The sequence below is a fragment of the Caenorhabditis elegans genome, chromosome V, assembly GCF_000002985.6.
Source record: "Caenorhabditis elegans chromosome V".
Lineage (NCBI taxonomy): Eukaryota > Metazoa > Nematoda > Chromadorea > Rhabditida > Rhabditidae > Caenorhabditis > Caenorhabditis elegans.
Genome location: NC_003283.11, coordinates 12,120,873 through 12,140,824, shown reverse-complemented (window position 1 = coordinate 12,140,824; position 19,952 = coordinate 12,120,873). Strand labels below are relative to the sequence as shown.

At 32.3% G+C, this 19,952-nt stretch overlaps 3 protein-coding genes, 1 non-coding gene and 1 pseudogene across 11 annotated transcripts; 2 read left to right on the top strand and 3 right to left on the bottom strand.

Moving 5' to 3' along the window:
* Positions 1 to 502: 502 nt before the first annotated feature.
* C27A7.2 lies at positions 503 to 2,471 on the bottom strand (annotated as a pseudogene). The gene is made up of 9 exons: positions 2,221 to 2,471; positions 2,040 to 2,168; positions 1,833 to 1,935; positions 1,668 to 1,783; positions 1,403 to 1,613; positions 1,180 to 1,333; positions 1,014 to 1,133; positions 805 to 931; positions 503 to 749 (listed from the first exon to the last, which is right to left on the bottom strand). Coding segments are annotated over exons 1-9 (1,458 nt in total).
* Positions 2,472 to 3,429: 958 nt separating this feature from the next.
* enpp-1 lies at positions 3,430 to 9,383 on the bottom strand (the record flags this gene model as incomplete). 4 transcript variants are annotated; one of them, NM_001047620.5, is made up of 15 exons in its annotated part: positions 3,430 to 3,696; positions 3,745 to 3,892; positions 4,117 to 4,234; positions 4,277 to 4,330; positions 4,377 to 4,641; positions 4,687 to 4,753; positions 4,802 to 5,062; positions 5,344 to 5,500; positions 5,547 to 5,651; positions 5,700 to 6,057; positions 6,148 to 6,436; positions 6,493 to 6,719; positions 7,147 to 7,337; positions 7,805 to 7,877; positions 9,297 to 9,383. In NM_001047620.5, 15 exons carry the CDS (start codon positions 9,330 to 9,332, stop codon positions 3,556 to 3,558), a joined length of 2,490 nt encoding a protein of 829 aa, NP_001041085.1. The 4 variants fall into 4 exon arrangements, with proteins under 4 accessions (NP_001041085.1, NP_001041086.1, NP_001256405.1 ...); NM_001047621.3 differs by lacking the exon at positions 9,297 to 9,383 and adding an exon at positions 8,569 to 8,641 and having other exon boundaries at positions 3,432 to 3,696; NM_001269476.3 differs by lacking the exon at positions 9,297 to 9,383 and having other exon boundaries at positions 3,556 to 3,696; positions 7,805 to 7,871.
* A 653-nt stretch (positions 9,384 to 10,036) lies between these two features.
* On the top strand, positions 10,037 to 15,975 carry hrg-14 (MFS domain-containing protein). Of its 4 annotated transcripts, none has more exons than NR_069685.1 (15): positions 10,037 to 10,076; positions 13,509 to 13,604; positions 13,660 to 13,722; positions 13,766 to 13,873; positions 13,944 to 14,009; positions 14,055 to 14,274; positions 14,320 to 14,417; positions 14,461 to 14,606; positions 14,654 to 14,767; positions 14,821 to 14,905; positions 14,956 to 15,012; positions 15,114 to 15,180; positions 15,232 to 15,414; positions 15,461 to 15,530; positions 15,577 to 15,673. NR_069685.1 is itself a non-coding variant. In NM_001269474.4 (15 exons), exons 1-15 carry the CDS (start codon positions 11,932 to 11,934, stop codon positions 15,671 to 15,673), a joined length of 1,500 nt encoding a protein of 499 aa, NP_001256403.1. In that variant the 5' UTR covers positions 11,886 to 11,931; the 3' UTR covers positions 15,674 to 15,970. The 4 variants fall into 4 exon arrangements, 3 of the variants coding, with proteins under 3 accessions (NP_001256403.1, NP_001380116.1, NP_001256404.1); NM_001269474.4 differs by lacking the exon at positions 10,037 to 10,076 and adding an exon at positions 11,886 to 11,961 and having other exon boundaries at positions 15,577 to 15,970; NM_001392624.1 differs by lacking the exon at positions 10,037 to 10,076 and having other exon boundaries at positions 13,502 to 13,604; positions 15,577 to 15,967.
* On the top strand, positions 11,425 to 11,630 carry C27A7.10. The gene has a single exon (NR_069686.1). It is a non-coding gene; the product is annotated as an Unclassified non-coding RNA C27A7.10 (non-coding RNA).
* C13C4.6 (MFS domain-containing protein) lies at positions 15,886 to 19,251 on the bottom strand. The gene is made up of 13 exons (NM_073641.6): positions 19,124 to 19,251; positions 19,013 to 19,075; positions 18,570 to 18,677; positions 18,456 to 18,521; positions 18,089 to 18,406; positions 17,896 to 18,041; positions 17,736 to 17,846; positions 17,526 to 17,610; positions 17,424 to 17,480; positions 17,309 to 17,375; positions 17,157 to 17,259; positions 16,914 to 17,008; positions 15,886 to 16,119 (listed from the first exon to the last, which is right to left on the bottom strand). The coding sequence occupies exons 1-13, from the start codon at positions 19,154 to 19,156 to the stop codon at positions 15,968 to 15,970; spliced, it is 1,404 nt and encodes a 467-aa protein (NP_506042.1). The 5' UTR covers positions 19,157 to 19,251; the 3' UTR covers positions 15,886 to 15,967.
* Positions 19,252 to 19,952: the final 701 nt, after the last annotated feature.

Here is a 19,952-nt window from a genome sequence, read left to right as displayed (position 1 = left end):
AAAAGCAAACGGAAACAGCGAGGGAAACCAAAAACAGTTTGAATGTTTTGTCACTGTACTTTTTTTTTTTCCAACGCATGCCATTCAAATCCGATTGCACTGGTAAATTTTGAAAATGTCCAATATTTGATTTAACATGAACTGAAGAAGTCTAATTTTAAAAAATGCCTCATAAAAGTACGTCGAAATGGCAAAAATGGAAACTTTGCATATTCTACAAATTTTCTTATACATGAATTTAACTACCAAAAAAGAGAAACACACCCAAAAACCAGGAACTTCCATACTTATATTGTGGATGATTCAAAGCGTTCAATGCTCCCATTCTTGACATGCATTCTATTTCGCAAATGACGTCACACACCAATTACACACTTTTGTATATCCAGAGAAAATTGCTTGATACAATTTTTTAAGAATTTAGTAATTTACAGTTGTTTTCCTAAAAACCACGAAAGGTTCAAGATTTCACAGAATTAAAAAAAAACATTACATGAAAATTTATTGATAACACCCGTAATCAGAAGACCAGAAAGGATTCTTAAAGTAATGAAAAGTTAGCGGTTTTGTTGAAGGACCAGACACATATTCGGCATCTGTATGCATACACTTGTAATCAGATCTCTGTGGAAGTACACATTTCTCAGCATTAGGGCATTCTGTTATTTCACGTCCATAAAACTGTTTCAAGTAGCATTTGAATATAATTGGGAAATAGAAATCAATATTTGGAAGAAGTTTACCAATATCTGAAATAGTTGGGAGATTTTTCATTCTTTGAATATCAGCATCAATTGCTTTAACGTCTTCTTTGTGAATTGTCTCATTAAATTCAGAAAAATGAAATTTCCATAAATTCTTAATTCCATTGTTTCCATGTTTTTGAACTGGACGTTGAACATGAACAAGATGTGGGAATTTTACATTGTTTCTGAAAAATTAAAAATTTCAGATCGAAAAGTTTAATCTTTTTCTAGCTTAAGGTTATATATGTGTTAACATTCGGCACTTACCTCGTTGTTGGGTTTTGGAATTGTGCAATTCTGGTTTTACAATTACTTTTCCTGCTTTGACAAGAGATGATTTTAAACTCGATACCAATTCATAGAAATTGAAATCGGATAACGTTTCAGCTGCAATTATTTTTTTTCTTAGTTATGTAAAAGTTCTTAAACGTACCTTTCACAAATTCATGTTCCCTTCTACCATATACCAAAGAAGTTGTATTTGGTTGTTTAGCCCATTCTGCATTGAATTCTTCCAAATACGTTGGGTAATTCAATGGAAATAGAATATCATCCAAGTCAAAAAATGCAATATATTTAGCTGCTTCCTAGAATTCTTGAAAATTTGTTTAATCGAATATAAAATTTATATTATTTTGCGATTTTTTATAAAATACCTTGTATTGTAATAAGCAATCCGATAAAGCTCCTGCTTGATTTCTCAACCCCGTATTCAAATTTGGTTCAAAGTAAGGTGACCCTGGTTCATCAAACTTCATTTTGAGCCACATATCCATTGTAATGTATCCTTGACGTTCGTATTCTTTCATCAAATCGTAATATGCATTCACAATTGAAATGACATAAATATGCATGTGAGCTCCAAATCTATAGTAAAAAATGAAAAAATTAAATAAAAATTTGAAAACATTTCATAGCTACCTGTGTGCTGTATGAACATGCATCAAGAAAATTTGCCATTGTTCAGCTACAAACTGTGGAGATATACAAATTACAACAGGCTTTGGTGCAGAGTAACGAGCCATTTTAAATGGAATCTAAAAACGTAATAAAGAAATCATTTGAAGTTTGTTTTTTTTAACTCACCTCAACTTTAGTCCCATTTGATTCCAATTCCAATTTTGTCAAATTGGGAACGCTGTTTCCCCTTGCCACAGCTGGAGCATATCGGCATTTTTTATTTGGTTCCCTGAAGATATATGGCTTTCAATGACATGCTTCCTTAACTTTCGAATACTCGGAAAACTTTTATACTCGACCTTCCTCTGTAATAATTGACATGAAAATGCTTACGTTTGAGAAATGGCAATTCCAGATTTCGAATAAGTTTCATTCGATCCAACAAAATTATATTTATAGTGATTTGTGTCAAAATTTATTGAGTCAATGACAATATTCAATGCAATTGCATTACTGCCAAGCCTGAAAAAAATTGCAGTGGATATGAATGTATTAAAAAAAGAAAAAAACTTACGATTTTGATGTAGGATAATAGTAAGCAGATGCCACAAAAACATGTGATACTGGAAGTTTTTGAGTTAATCGTTTTGTTTCTTTCGTCAATAAATATTTCGAAACTATTTTAGGAGTAATTATTTCAACCTCAATATCTTTTGAATCTTTTACTGAATCTTATATTTTCCATTCTTTTGAAATATTTGATCCATAAAATAGATAGAAAAAACACAACAATACTATAACAACATATGTCTTTCTTTCTGGCATTCTAGCAATTAAAGTATTTTTCAAGTTTTTATCTTCCGGATTTTCAAGTAGAAGTTTATATTCGTGAGCATTTTTTGAAATCATTCGATGCCGAAAAAATGAAACCGCTTCAAAGGAACAGTGCTTTTTGTAGCCGTTGAGATCTTCAGATTATTTTTTAACCGGATTGAGTACTTCAGAAATTGGATCCATTTTAAAATTCAGTGCAGTGTCACCGTGAAATCCTGCAAAGATTGAATGACCCGATATGAAACAAGTGGAGTGAGGTAGGCATTCAGTATCCTTTTTCAACATTTCCAAGAGGATGATACTGAAAATTGATACATAAAAATGCTCATTGTGCAGTAAGAATACACAACAAGTTTTTGTACAGTTCAATTTTTTTTTCAAATTTTCACTTGAAAAACAAATTATTTTTTTAAAAATTGAAAAAATTTCGTTCATCCTGCAACGTTAGATGTTCTCCGAAGTTCATGATAATTATAATTTGCTTCTTATATATAAGAAGCAAATTATCAAAATGGCGTCAATAAATGGACAATGTTCTGATGCGTTTTACTTGAAAAACAAATTCATTTTTAAGAAAAATTCCATTAATTGGAAACAATATTTTTCCAAATATAATACAATTCGTGAAACAGAAATTAATTTTTCAGCCAACATGCCAATACGAAGTTGTAATTTATTGTCCATTTCAGTGAGAGTTTTTGAAATAGATTATAGAAAGTTGTACAATCAACAATTCGATTTTTTTCAAAGTTTCAATGTTTTTTGTGTCATACTTTTGGCTATTCTTCTTTTTCTGGCTTCTTTTTGGAGATGGAGAAAGTCGAACAGGTTCCGAAAAATCCAACAAAGCTTTGTCCGACACATTGTATCCTTTCGATATCTAAAACTTGATCTTTTCAAAATTACGAAAAACTGGAATTGGTGAATGAAACACTCGATGTCGAAAAATAGAGCCAAAATATTTTATTCTAATTTTAAACTTTTTCAAACAAATTGATGACAAGACATTCATAAATCCGTACAAATAATATCAGTATAAAAAATCAAATTATCAAAAATTATGCATTATAATATTTTACCAGAGTTTTGTAGATATCTTCCTTCTAATAATTGTATTCTGATTTTGGCTTAGAGCACCAATACCGAATTGGAAACCAGATATTCTTTCAACATCAAAAATCGTCGCTGTGTAGTCAAGAAGAATGTCATCCGAGCTCTTAAAATTTAGTTTTGAAATTAAACAAAAATGAAATAATTGACTGACCATGCAATCTATAGTTGATTGTTCGGTTATTGGAAAAATAAAAGATAATGTGTCCATTGAATCTGAATCTGTGCAAAGTGGAGGATTCATCAAAAGCCACGTGGAATTGCAGATCAACATAATTCGATAGATATGTGTGATGACTGATCTGAAATTATATCCCTCAATTTCTCTGATTTTTCAATATTCAATAATCTATCAGTTTTCTTTTAGTTGTATTTTGTTAACACTAACTAGATATCGTAATTTCATTTCTCTGAGTGTTCCCTCACAATCAGAAATTCCAAAAAGTCCATTCTCTAAAATTGGGACTGAGAAGCGTCTCTACCTATCGCTTTGACTACCTTTTTACATCAACTTGGAATAACTAACCCATTTGAATCAGCAATTCCGTCATGATTAATATCCGTTGCAGTTCCCGATATTACGTACATTTTCCCAAATTTGTTTAAATATTCCATCGATTTTGCTTGTAGTGGATCTAGTACTTCTGAAAAAAAGAATGAAACAATTATACAGACAATATACTCACTCAATAAAAAGTTATTTGGAACATCGATGCGCTCATCGACCATACTGCTGAGTTCTGAAAGTCGAATTTAAGAGAAAACAAATTGCAAATAAAAACTTACGTGAATTTTGACGTATCGTTAGACTTCCCGTCGGAATATGGCTCGGACAATTAGATTGATATTTTGCATTGAGAAAAGTGAAATTTGAAGGGTTCGAAGCTTCATCTCTTGATAAGACTTCAATTATTGCTCGCCGAGCATCATTTCCCTTACGAGACACAATGACAGAATTATCACAATAGTTTTGAAAACAATGATTGTCAGAGTACAATGGAATATTTGTTGGGGAGAATGCACAGTTTGTAAGTTTCACTGATAGTTGGTTCTAAATGTAAATTAATTCAGTATTAGAAAAATAAAATAAAAATACCAAAGTTTCAGCTGAAACGTTTCCAGAACACTTAAGAACCGATGGAAAAGCAATCATTGGACATTCACTGAACACTTTCAATATTTATTAGTTTGTAGTCAAAATCTTATCTCACCCAATCACATTAGTTGGATTGTCTCTTCTCGGTGGATTCGTGAGTATGTTGTCAAAAAATCCAATAGTTCCATTTGTTTCAACAGCACCTTCAATTCCAAGAAGATTCATCCAAAGATTCATATATTGAATATTTTGATAAGGACTGATAGTTGTGTTTTGTTTAAATGATGGTCCTCGTGCATAGAAAATTGTATGCATTTTTGGATTGAAATAATCGTATCCATGGTCTCCGGATAGTTCATAATCGTCAGCTTTACTTCTGAAATTGAATTCCAAAATAAAATTGATAATAGTTGGATTTTTCTAAATTGGTTTCTATTTCGTAGACATTTTTTGTGTCATTTTTAATTTCAAATATTGGGTTGTTTTAAAGCTCATTTCCTTCTCAAAATATTCCACCCTTAACTATGTATATAGATTGTAAAATGAAATGTACTGTTCAGAAACGTTTGAACATTGATTTCGTATTAAAATTCCTCCAAAAATTCAGTCAAAAAATATTGTTTCGGATTCAAATTTTTTTTAGAAAAAAAAACAAACTTGTAAAAAGTAACTCCAGCCCTTCCTTCTAATAAAACTTCCCCAACCCTCGGATCCCTTGAATAATGTTTTCTTGTTGGAACATCTGATCTTGTATTTGTTTTAACGGTGTCAATTTTACACCGAAACTTGTCCACCACGTCATTTACGGAAATAGCTAAAATAATTGTTTTAATGCACTTTTGTGAGGTTTTAAAACTAACTGGTATCATTAATATAAACTCTGCCAACAACTCCCTTTGCAGTGATAAGACCTTTTAAATCGAGATAATCTTGAAAATAGTATGTTTTATCAATCAATTGCATTCCTAAATTAAAATAATATGATATTGAAATGTGAATTTTTGTAGTCTCACCATGATCCGAAAGTATTGCAAAATTAATACACTCGAGAAGTTTTTCTTCACTAAGTCTGCTCATTAAATAATCCAAATTTTCATCAATTTCTGCAAGTTTTTCATCAACATCTTCTTCATCAACTTGATAATGCCCAGCATTATCTGGTTCATGAAGATAAGCAGTTATCAGTCCAGGACGTTCATCAACTGGAAGCTTCAACCATTCAACAACTGTATCAATTCGATTTCTGAAGGGAAGTTCTTGATTATAAGCAGGTGCAACATCAGGTGCATATCCACTATTGTTATACGCACATCCCACCCAAAACAAACAATTGGCTTTCTTCCCAGTTTTACGTTTGTATACTGACCAGATCTAAATGAAAAAAATTCGATTTACAAACAAAACAATATTTAGTAAAGACATTTTACATGTAAATATAATTTCTAATAAGTTTAAACTCACCGGTTCACCTTCAAAAAACTTTTCATATTTTGTACTTTTCATAGACTCCAAAACTGGTGAAATAGTTGGATCAAAAACGCTGTTATCAGTTATTCCGTGAGATTCAGGCCAAAGTCCCGTCACAATTGAATAGTGATTCGGAAATGTTTTAGATGGATATGAAGGGTAAACTTTGTCAGCTTTCACTCCACAATCAGCAATATGATTTAAAGTTTGAACTATATTTCTATCCACGTATTCTCGCGCAAAACCATCCAGACTTAAAATTACAAGAGGAGGCTTGGTGTATCTGAAATTACAGAAAAAATTGTAGTAAATAAACTCAATGCTGTTAGAATTACTAACCCAGAAAGTTCACATTTTCCCAAATTTTGGCAGCCTTTCCACTCGTATCTAGCCTTTGGGGATCGTCTTGGAGATTCAGGAGTAGTATTTGGACCAGTCACAATGGGACTTATAGGAGGGACTCCTGGAGGAGTTTGAGTGGTTGGAGATGGTCCCATCGGGAATCCGGGCATGTTTGATAATCGCTCAAGTGTTGGTCCAAGCTGTTCTAATGGCTGTGATAGTTTCTGAGATGAAGTTTAGTTTAATTGTTTTTTTATTGTCGTTACAGGTGGACTAGCGAAATTTTAAAATAATACTGTTTTTTAATTTTTAAATAATACCAAAATGATAAATTTCATAATGAAAACTCTTAAAATTTTTTAAGTTTGGCGGTTTACAAATTCATAGAAAAAATGCAAAAAAAAACGTGCTGAACTCAGTTAAAGTTTCACATTTAAGTTCGTGCCTTTGGGCTCGCTGAAAAAAACCTCGCTGAAAAAAATGATTCGGCAAAGACAAGTTAGCAAAATTTGAGATTTTTGCAAGAAATATTATTTTAAAAAAATCTAATTCACTTTTAAGCTCTTGTGAAAAAAAATCAATCAAAAAAGGAAACTCATGAGAATATTATTTGAATATTGAACATTTCATTTATTGAGAATTATTACTCACCCTAGTCAATTCCTCCAATTGAACTTTAGAAGAACTCATAGCATTTTGAGCATTTGAATTAGCCGCCTTCAATTGTGTCAAAAGAAGTACAATTACGACAATTACAACCATTGCAAGAAGTAATACAGCAATTCCAATTACGGTCAGAAAACAGAATCTACGATTGAACCACCTTTTTGTTTCGTCGACTTCTGTAATAAATAATGATAGTCATTATGTTTGCCAATGATTTTTGAGCATTTTCTGGAAAAAACTGTCTGAGCTTCCTGACTACGAGGATCAGAACTCAAGGGAAAAAAGTTATTCTTCTTGCAACAAAAATTCTTATAATAGATTTTTCAACAAAAAATGATCAGAAAATCAAAGGAAAAGACAGAATAGAAATTGATGAGTGATCTAGAGATAATAAGTGTCTATTATTTGATTTAGATTGATTTAACGGTGAGAACGATAGAGAACGGCTAGCAAATATTAGAAGAATTTTAAAATGAAGGAAGTTCAAATTTTTGGGGTCAAAATTATTGTAAGGGAAGAAAAAGTTGTTAAAATGATCTCCGATAAAAAAAAAACTTTCGAAGGAGGAACCAAAAAAGTACCAGGAACTTCTGAAACATATCTTATCAATGATAACAGAAAGTAAGTAATATCAATTACTTACCATCATATCGTATGGTTCCATTATCTGTTGTTCCAGTTGAGAGCACCCTTGCTTGGGTCATCATCATTGGGGTCTGAAAGTCATAATAAATAAAATTTGGGCAAAATGTAAATATTCGAATATGATTGGAACATAATCAAGTGCCCAGAATGTGGCTACTTGTCAGAAAACTTGTGTAGCCTGTGAATGAAAGGAAAAAGGCTAAATCGAAAGCTAAGTAATTTCACTATATTTGAGAGCAGATGAGAGTAAACTGCAGCAAAAAGACTTGATATTGATAGTTTTGATAGAACAAATTTGAAAATTTTTAAAAGAGTTCAAAAAAAGTTTTTTAGGCTTAACACTAAAAAATGTCAAAAAAGTAAAAGATAACCAACAATAATATGTAAATTATTTGAGAGCGACTTTTTGAAATACATGGTAACGTTCCCAACGAAATGTAAACATTTTTCCAGTTTAAAGATAACCATGCATTCAGTAAAAGATCTAGACATTTTTATTTAAATCTAAAAAAAGGTTAAATTTCAAATTTTAGGGATATTTCTATCGCATTGCTGTGACCTCGACTCAATGAATCATCATTTATTACACAAGATTTCACACTACTCATTTTTCAATCGATATAAAAGAGAGAACGAATAACCTTTGATGCAACGTCAAAGTACTATAATCTTTTTTATTTATTTTATGTTTTATGACATCGGAAACGAGAACAACAAAATGTTTTACCCTGTAAAAATTTCAAAGCGTTATATGACACTAACCTGAGCCAAATTGGTTTTCATTTGAATATACTGTATCTAGATATCCAGCAATGGATAAATAAATTTGTCAACAGAAGGTTTCTAATATGATTTATTTTTTAATCCAGAGACTACGTGCTCGTACGCAACTTTCTAATCATCGTATGATTGATCGTGGGTTCAAATTACTTTTTGCGTAAACTAGGATGTGAGATTTTCCTGGAAACACCTGGACTGCTCCAAAGTCGAAAGAACAAAATCAAAGGAACAATTCTAGGGGTTGATCTTAATGAACTGGGATTCAGAAAAAAAGTTTGTTCAAAAACACCTTTTCAAACACCCAAGTTTTAAGTTTTTCCCTGATCCACACTTACAAAGTATGAAGATAACAGCTTGATTTGGGAACTTTGTAAAATGAAATTTTAAAATAAAATTTCAGCAAGAAATGCATGCAAAAATATATGCAATTCTTAAAGTTCACTGTTACCAATTTAATTTTAAAACTTTTTAAAATTAAAAACAATTATAAAAGGAATCAACAAGCGTTTATTTGCTTTTTTCCTAACAGCTTTATCAAAGGTGCCAGAATAAATCATTTCAGAAAATTGTATACATTCGAAAAAACACAGACGTTGGTCAGTTTTCGTGCCCTGGCAACGAGCCAAAGTGTATACAAAGAGATGAGGAAGGCCCTTCGGTTTTAGTGAGTGACCCAAACATTATGACAACCGAAAGTATGAGAGACTTACGTTTTCTGTTGAAGACGCATAGAAGGAACGACGCATTTTAAAGAAAGTGGGTACTTTTGAAGATGAAAATATCGAAAAAAGAACAATGAGACTTTCTTATCAGTGGAAATCATTATCAGCTGATTTAGAAATTGAAACAAATGCACTTTGGCAGCGTATGTCATTCAATTTTTAAATTGAAAACTGCCTTGAATTCTTAAACTAGTTTCCGAACTATCAATTTAAATATTTTAAATGTTTGCTTTTTAATCAAGTTAAGGAAACCATGGTTCGTGAGTTATTATAGCTGAAGTAGAAGCTAGCGAAAAGTTTTGTGAAAGTAGGTCAGCATATACTTTAGCATTATTCCGGTATATTGGTAACCTTGTACTTTCACACAAATAACCGACAGAAAAAATTTTCAGAGAGACCCACAATACACATAACTTCCCTATCTCCTTTCTCAAAATTATTTCAAAACACCAACTCAATGTGCACGGAACTCTTAAGTCTCAACAGACAGGGTTACGGAAAACAGGAAAAAATTGTGATAACTTTCGAAAAAATATGAATAAGTAAACGTATCGTGTTCGTGAATTTGTGAATTTTTAATGAATTCATCGGGAAAGCAAGTCATCACACCTCCACTTTTTTTTTCTCAATTCATAAAATTCTTACCTGGGCCCAATGAAGATGTTCATAGTGCTTCTTCGTGTTATTTCGTGGATTCAAAAATTTCAAGGTCAAATTAAGTTTCCAAGATGGACAAGAAAGCGGTTGATGCAACAAGAAAGTTCGCAGGTTCGTGTCTTCAAGTATTAAGCTCTTGAGAAAAAATATTCAAAAATGTTAATAAGATGTTCATATAGAGTATTTTTGGAAGATTTCTTGATAATTCTACAGAAAGCTTAAAATGAGCATAAATCTGGAAACTAAAAATTTTATTCACTTTATTCAAAATTCACTCATTTTTTTCAGAGTTAAATATAGAAACATAGTTTCTGCAGAAACATATACCAAAGTTCAACAACTATTATCTGAAACCATCTTTCGACTTACATGACTTGACTTTTTTTTCTCTGAAGGCACTTCCCATTATTGTTAAAGGATGGGACGTGTTCTTACCCTGATGCAAAAAAAAAAATTGAGAAATAAGAGAAGAACACGGTGTCGGTCTTGATTTTTCAAAAGAGTGTACGCCTGTGCGTACAGTAGTTACTGCACATCTCCGTTTAGCAAATTTCTTTTTTTCTCTTGTTTTTTTTTAATTTTTAAACCTACACTGAAAATAATAACACGTGACGCTTGCATAGATTTTAAAAGTTGAGTCTTACTTTTAAAAAATCTGTGCATATACTTTATTTTCAGTGTAAAACTGTTCGATGTGGGACAAATCTTTTCAGCAAAAAAAATGATAACACTGCGAAACAGCGAGTGAAAATGCTTTAAGTGTACACTTTTTTGGCAGACTTTTTTAACTCGATCGTAGAAATGCAGGGTACTGTACTTGTATTCTTGCCATAAAGATCCCAAAATTGGATAAAATCAGTGACCTCGTTATTTAGTTAAAATACATATTAAGCTGGGAGCGCGACAATCTGAAATTTTTGGCAATGGACAATTTTGGCTGTGCTGAAATTGCAGATTGCAGGAAATCTTGGCAACAAATTCTTTAAACTTGCTATATTTCGAATATGGTCAAAACTTACCCTATAATTTTAGTAATATTATTATAATTCTGCCACAAAATACAGATATATGTTTCAAAATCTTGCAAATTAAAAGTTTTGGCAGTCAGTAATTTTAATAAACATCAAAATTGAATTGCAATCGCCGAACAGCAATTTTAGCACACCGTTAGGGGTACTATATGTATTTCAAAAATAATTATTTGAAATTCTAACTGGCTAAGAGAACATTTCTTGACAAGTTTGAAAATAATTACCAAGCGAATATTTAAAGGATGATGTTGGTGCAACAAATGAAACTATCTCCAGGCTTTATGAAAAAAAAACAGAGACCTCCAAAATGTTTATGTAATGAAACAAAAGATACATTGTACTTCTTTTTTTTTCTTCACAAACTTTTGGAACTTTGTAATTTTTGTTCTCGTAGACTTTTATTCCAGTTTCTCATACCCCCGACTCATCTCCTGACATGATTTAATGTGCCATTTTGCATTTAACGAGGTGGTGTTCGAAGAAACCCAGAAATTATTGGAAAAATAGTGAAGAAAGACTACCCCAGAAATCATAAAAAACATTAAAAAACGAGAAGTGGTAGAGCATCTCTTCCTCCGATTATTGGCACCTCTTGGTTCCCCCTCTCTTCTTTTCCGTGTCTAAAGCTGTAGCTCTTCTGCATAAAAATATTTTGATTTTGATATTTCAATTCACGAACACGAAGAAGAAACAAGGCCTCAGAAGGAAGAAAAAGAATAAGAATTGTTGTGGTTTTCCCCTTTTTTCTATTGGAACAACATTAGAAGCACACAACTTTTCTGCAATTCACGGAGACCAATATATTTTTTCTTTGGATAGGTCGTTTCGTTCCGCCTTCTTTTTTTTGATAGGAACAGAAGAAGTCGTTCAATTCTTGCATACAGTCATCTAGAATATTCTTTTCAATCTTTTCATTTCTTTTTACTTGAATCACCATGGAAAACGACAGTGGTGTAGATCAACCGGTGAGTCAGAAATCGTGGATCTAGCTTCCAAAATGAAAATGCTCGAACTATATTTTCTTTTAGAATCGTTTAAATTTTTAATTTTTTTAAATCAATGTCGAGTGGCGCCAACTTTTTTTTTGTAAGAGCACCATCAGATCGTATAAATCACTCCCAGATCTGCTGTGTTCTGTGCTTTTGGAACAGATTGTCCTTTATGGTTTTTCTTTCATCCTTGTTGCTATAATAATTTAAAATATAAATTTAATCAGTCATAATGTGGGGTGCACCCTTAGCACTTTTTGAACGTCATCGGCCACTTCAATTATTTTTTTACCGTGAGGTGCCCTTGGTCTACTATTACATGTCCGCTTCTAAAAAACTTGATATTTCTTGGATAAACAATTATTGAGATAATACAATTTGCCGTATGTCCTCTATTAGTTTTGCACCCCTTTGCTCAACTTTAACAGCTCATATCTCATTTTGTTTTGAACATATAAATAATTAACAAACTACATACTATAGAAAAATATCTAACAAATATTTTATCAGTTGACAACTTTTCCATAGAACAAACGACTACTGAGATGTGAGCTGCCAAAGTTGAGCAAAGGGGTGCAAAACTAATAGAGGATATACGGTGTATGTTTTTATTTGCCATACTTTTAAAGACGATTCTAAAAGAAACCCTATCATGATCTCAATTAAAATTAAAAACATCACGTGGCAGGCTAGTTTCCCGCGGATTAGGCTATTCACTATTTTCACTTCTCATACTCACGAGTATACAATTTCAACGATGAAAGATTGCACTATAAAATATTTAGTATCCATTCGAATTTCTTTCAAAAGTTCTGTAACCTCTTTGATATATTCTTTCATATATTTGAACAATTGCGAGAACAAAGATTGCCCATGAGTTAGTTTTTGAATTTTTTTAAAAAGTAGTTCAGAACATTAATTGGTTCATTTCATTTTTGTTTTTCTAACCTTCCTGAATCTGAAATTAAAAAAAATTAAATTTATAAATTTCGCATTTCGTGTCGAGACCTGAGGTGAATTCAACTTGCTGCGCCTTTAAGATTAACAGTAACCAGAAGAAAACTTTTCATCTTCATTTCGTTTAAAATTTTTTCTCATCTCATCCCATTCATAATTTTATGTGTATTTATTTTAAAAAATTTTTTTATGTTATACTAAAAATGGCAAACATCTTTTTTTCCGCTTGTCAAATAAAAAATCTGAAAATCGACCATTGAAAAAGTTTGCATTCCTCACAAAAACAGAGATGCAGGAAAAAGGATGAAATTGATTCTAAAGAAATATTTTTGAAATTTATTGTACATGCTGATCGGTTCCTTTGAAATACTTTTTGTTTCGTTTCTCCGTTATGAGACCGACAGCGTGAAAAATGACAAGAAATGAAATAAATTTAATGAAAAAACCTGATGAAAGGGACGGAAGAGGCGTCGCCGCAGTTTTCTATTAAAAAAAGATATTGGCGGTACTGATTTTACTTAAACCGTTCGCATCGCTTCACTTTTGAACCTAATTAAATTTTTCAGCTGTTGATGGGATCGGCGATCAACAAAGAAGCCGTCGCCGCAGATAAGGATACTTCGGCAAATGAAGGAATCAGCGAAAATAGTGTTATATACAAGGTACATACTGATGATATTCAGTGAATTAATTTTTAATTAATTCATTAATGTTCAGGTCTACCCAGCTCGATGGCTCGTTCTAGCTGTTTGTTGCTTTCTTGCTCTTTCAAACGCAATGGTAAGCTCGAAAAAGAAATTTTTGAAATTATTCGTAATTTCAGCAATGGATAAGCTTCAGCTCTCTATCCGACGAAGTTCAGATATATTATAGAGGACGTCCAGCCAACGGGAGCATTGATGTATCACTTGTCACGAATCAAATTTTCCAGGTTTTGTTGGGTTATGCAATATATATAAAATAGGAAAAAAAGGAGAAGAAAAAAAAAATCAAATTTTCAGTTTGTCGCCGTGTTCACTGGATTTGGTGGAATGTACATAACTGATAACAAAGGAATAAAAACGGCTGTGGGAATTGCAAATTTTTAACCTCCAAATGAAATATTTATTCAGGGTCTTCTTGGTACAACTTTAAATGTAATTGGAGCATCGATTCGGATGATTGCCTCGATTCCTTTCATAAAATCACATTTTGTTCGTGAATGTCTTCTTCATGCAGGATCGTTTATCGCTGCTTCAGCACAAGCATTCTTTTTAGTTCTTCCATCAAAAATTGCTGAATGCTGGTTCCCTGGTGATCAGAGAGCAATTGCAAATGTACTTTCTTTTGTTGGTTAGTGGAATTTTAATGTTCGTAAGTAATTCCTATCAATTTCAGCAAATCCTGCCGGTGTTGCCCTCGGAACAATTGTGCCATCCATTCTTTTTGGTCACAATAAGACTATTGATTCGAATAGTTGGATGTTCTTCACATTTGTTAGTACTCAATTTAATTATCATTGACAATTCATATTTTCAGACTCTTGGAATGGAATGTCTAGCCTTGTTCCCATTTGTTCTAGCACTATTCGTTCGAACTAAACTGCCACCCACTCCACCATCAGCTTCTTCTGCTGCTCATCAGAACAACATTGGTTTCTTTAAATCTATTCTTCAATGTATTTTGTAGGTTTTTAGTATCACGCCAAAAACTTTAAATACTTTAATTTCAGTAATGCTCAATTTTTCATCCAAATGACTCTCTTTGCATTTGCGTTTTCGCTTCTGTGGAGTCTAATGATTTTCCTCGATGGTCCACTCAAAGATCAAGGTTATGAGATGGCTGGGTAACAACTTTGCAGAGTTCTAGAAGCATATGAGTAATTCATTTATTTTTCAGATATCCAACTGCCGTGTGTGCAATCGTTGGCACGTTAACATCACTGCTCGCTGGTCATATTGCCGACAAAACACGCAAGTTCAAGGTGAGTGGTCGGTATGAATCAGAAAAAGAAAATATAATTTTAAAATTTAGGAAATAATCAGAGTTTGTACTGTTGGATTTTCATGTTCAGTCATTACATTGAGAATGGTGAGTTAAAATTCTTCTACCAGGGTCTTCGAAAAAAATTGTGTCAATATGTCTAAATTTCCTCTATGGATTTTTTTAATCTAAAAAGGCTACACTTGCAGTTCCTAAATCAACCACGGACTGGGCTCTTTGATAGCATAATCGTTTACACTCTTTGTGGATGTCTCGGTAAGGATTTTTTAAATTTAATTGTATAACAAAATTCCTATATTTCTTCAGGTGCCTTTTCAATACCTCAATTCCCGATTGGAGTGGAACTTGGTGTTGAGACGACATTCCCAGTAATGGAAGCAACGTCATCAGGTGTTCTTGTTATATTCGGATCGCTTTTCATGTTCATTATTCCATTTGCACAAAATTACACAGAAAAGTTGCACTTGTTCTATGCACAATCTTGGAAATGTAAGTTTTATCATCTTCAAAATAGAAGTAAATGAATATTTTTCAGTTGCTCTCGATGTAACATGTGGGCTCTCAATTGTATCTGTCATCTTATCACTGTTCTTTTTGAGACCACGGTATAAACGTTTATCAAAACTCAATAAATAATTTTATCAATTACAGATATCGTCGTCTAGAACTGGAAAATGCCAAATTGGCATTAGAAAATGAGGAACCTGTTACAGCTCGAACGGCTGCGTCGGATATCGAAATGCGATAGTAGCAAGCATTTACTTTGCATTTTATAGCATTTTGTACTTAAGAAGTTAGAGGAATTGTATTTTCTCACTTAAAAAATCATATGTACCATAGTCTCAATTTGAAATTATTTTGCCCAACAAACATGTTTATATTATGTTTCTAGACTTCACCAGTTCATTTGCACCCAGTTTCAACTAGTCCCAATCTTTTTTCACCATTGTCTCATATCGCATTTCCTGTTTCTCATGACTTTATTTTTTTCAGCAAATTCATTTTTTTATTATTTACATCATTGATAAATAAAAGCAGTTCATTACTTACAAATTGTATACACTGAATCTCGAATTGCTTCCCGTGTATTTTGAGCTTCTTCTTCCATTTGTAAACGGTTATATCGGGGTCTCAAGAATATTACAGCCACAATAAAGTTTAGAATAGACATTCCTGCCCAGAAGTCAAGGGCTACTGTAATATAAAATATTTAGTTTTTGAAGCAGAAATGAAAACATAATTAACAGGAACACTACGTTTTGAAAATGCGTATTGCGCAACATATTTGACCCGGAAATATATCGTAGCGAACATTAAAACAATTATTTTAATGACTTCTGTACTTAGTGCTGGTGTCGGTTTACGGGCTCACAGCCCGGCAAAGGGTACATCAGTGTAAACGCGCTCTATTGATAATTGCAGTTTAGCCAGGTTTGGGCTCGTTTTAAGGAAAAAGCTTTGGTCCAAAAAATTTTGAATTTAATTTCGAACATTTTTTATATGCATCACAAAAAAACTGGACCAGCCGTTTTTGAGAAAAACGCGCCCAAACGTCCAGGTGTACGGTAGACAAATTGCGTACAGGTACCACTTCTCGGGCCGTGGGGCTCTAGTTACGAAACAAGTATTTGTGCGAATTGTGACAACAATATTCAATTTTTTTTAAAGTTTTTTTTTTATTGTTTTGTCATTTTTGTGTTTTCTTTTAATATTTTATCGATTGAAACACGAGTTCCGTAAACCAGTTCTACGGTAGTCATCTAAAAAGTTGCTGTAGTTTTCGCTACGCTACAAATCATTTTTCGCGTCAAATATGTTGTGCAATACGCACTTTCAGTATTTAGTGTTCCCGTAATATTTATATTTTTATTTACTATTAGAAAAAAAACTTTTAATTATTTGAAAATTAGTTAGAAACTAAAGCTACACAGGCTTGTAAGTGACCGCGTTAGTTGAAACATTGTTTTAAAATTTAAAAAGAAACTTACATTCCCAGCTTCCTCCTTTACGGTTGTTCTTGTAAACCCAATTTGATTCTTGTAAAGAATACATAATAAAATATAAGCAGAATAACCAAGCTTGACTGAAAAACTTTTTAACGTTTCGTTTTGAATAAAACTCGTATAAAATTAATATCAGAAAAGCACAAACCGAAATACAAATTCGCTGCGAGACCCAAAAAAGCGGGTATATCACACTTTTTTTCGCCGTAAAAAGAACCAAAGGCTCACCCGAAAGTATTCAAAACTCCTGTAGAAATTGATTCTTGAACTGGGTAAGTTGTCTCAACTCCCATCTCATTTCCAATCGGTGTATGTATAGCACAACAGGACACTGAATTTTTGAAAATATATTCTAAATAAGCAAAATTAAAATAACTTACTGATAATGCTTAAAAGTGTACAAACAATTACTGAATCATACCATCCCGTATAAGTTTTTATTAAATACTAAAAGCATTAATGAATAAATTTAATGTTATTTTGAAAAAGCCTTACCAGACGAAGTACCAGTACACAAACGGCTACAACAAGTGCGTTTATTATTGCGATCAACTAGAAAAATGGATATCAGATAAGATTAGATTTTTTGAAACTAACTTTGAACTTTCTTGTTCTATCTGCAATTACTCCTACGAAATAGGCTGAAAACATGCAGACCATCGTGGCGATTGCTATTGGATACCTGAACAAAATAATTATACGCAAAGGGCTGTCTTGAGTTTAAACCTCCTAGGCAGGTCTAAAAATGCCTGCCTACTTGACAGAGTAGGATTTCTTGTACCTAGCAGAAAACCTTACTAGACGTACCCTTTCAAATTATAACCTCTATAGTTGATGGCATTAGAAGTATAAATGAGGCCATTTGCAATTGCAAAATTAATTGAATAAACGAATATTTGAATGAGAAACTGACGATCCCTGAGAACTATCAGAAGAATTAAAATTAAACAGCTAAGTACGGGCTTACTTTAAACATTTAAAAATACCAGATGTCACAGGACCACTTGACTCATGTTGCGATGAGGCTGATGGTGGCGTTTTTGGAACCGATCGACGGCATAGAACAAATAATAAAAATAATGGAATTATACATACAACTGCTATTATTGAATTCTGAAATTGTAATATAGTTGTTTAATCATGACAGAGACATAACTAACCAAAAGAAAAAATGTCCAGGAACTGACAATGTCTTTTGTAAAAGAAGCTGGTACAATAATTGATGGTAAAACAGTTCCAAGTACAACTCCTAACTCAAGACTATTTGAACATGCAACATTTGCAGAAGCTCGATGTCTTGGATAAAACCAACTTTCCGCAATTTTCGAGAAGACGACGAAATACATTTGAGCAGCCGCGGCAATGCTAGTTCCAATAATCATTAAAAACTGTCTCCAGAAAAAGTTTTGAAGGCTTGGAAGTGACGCAATGAGTCGGATTGCTGCACCAACAATATTGAAAACTGCTGAGAGACGGAGCTAGAAGACGTGTAAATTAGAAAACTGTAAATTAGAAGAAGAAACATACAGTTGGAAGTGTTCCAAAAACTGTTGCAAAATACATTCCTATAATGCTCACAATTACTGCAACTATCTAAAAATAATATAATAAATTATACCGATCAAAATTGAAAAATCTAACCTGATAGATTTGATTAGATAGGAAGGCTGCTGAACAATTCTTATATTCATTTGGGCCACAGAAAAACATATTTGTTTGGTCGATTTGAGCCGAGAAACTCACCCATTGCTGCAGAAAAAACATTAATATGTTTTATTTTAAATCCAGTAAATAATTGTTAAAGTTTGAAAAATCTGGTAAAACCGTTTTGTGGCAGGCTCGTCTTCTATTAAATTACCTCAAAAATTGTAAGAAATGCAGGAACATCATAATTAAAGGTTTGTTTTCAAAAACTCTTTAAATTTATGAACACCTCGTCAAACTTTTCAGCTAAAACAAAAAATCTAAAAAATGTTTAATTTTGGCACTACTTTGTAATGTATTTGAATTTTGGAAAAACATCGGACTTCTTAGCAAAATTCACGCCAATCTAAATATGAAAATACCAATATTCCATTACTCACCATAATATTTGAGCAAATCAATGCAGTAGTCGCCAAAAGAATAAACCATCGTTCCTTATACACCTAAAAATTGAATCATTATTTCAAACATTTTTGGAAAAATAAACTTACTCTGTATTCATTTTCAGTCGAATGTTTTTCCATTCTATCAACAAAGTAAATAGAATGAGGTGCGGTGTGATACTTTTTTGTGTGATGTCCGTCGAACGAAAACCTTTTCCCATCCGACCTTCTGTCCTAAAAATCTTGTTTTCAAGTCGAACACCACTTTTTTGTTCATTTTTGTATTTATATGAGGCAAAACATAACGTTTCATGACGGGAAAAATATGAAATAAAATATAGGAAAAGTGATACTTGTTCATGATTTTGCAACTAACAGGAACAGGAATCGTCAGATAATATTGAATTGATGACAAAAAATGCACGATTGGCTAATTTGTTCCAAAAATTTTATTATCACAAAGCGATCAACACGGGAATCAATAGTCAAAAATATCGATAAGAATCAATAAAATTAATATTTTAAACTCTAGTTGAATATAATAAAAAAGTGATGATATCAAAATGTGAACAAAAACTAGTTTTTGCTGATTATCAGTATATATTTTTTTCTACTTAAAAAATTGTTACGAATATACAAAACCATGTAGAACATGTAGAACACAATAAATGTTAAAAATAGAGAATATATTTTTTCTGATAAGTTTAGAAAAAGAATGAAGATCACCAATGCACCTAAATAATTGATTTCTTATCAGCAAAATCAGCAAACTCACGTGTCCTTGCTTCTGTTCAGATGCTCGGTAAATCAAATTATTTTTAAAAATTAAATTTTTTGATTGATGAGAGAAAATACAGCGCTGAAAATAATTATGTACAGGATTGCGTTTTGATTACACAATTGTTCAAATGTAAAATACTTAACTCGAGGCTTAAAA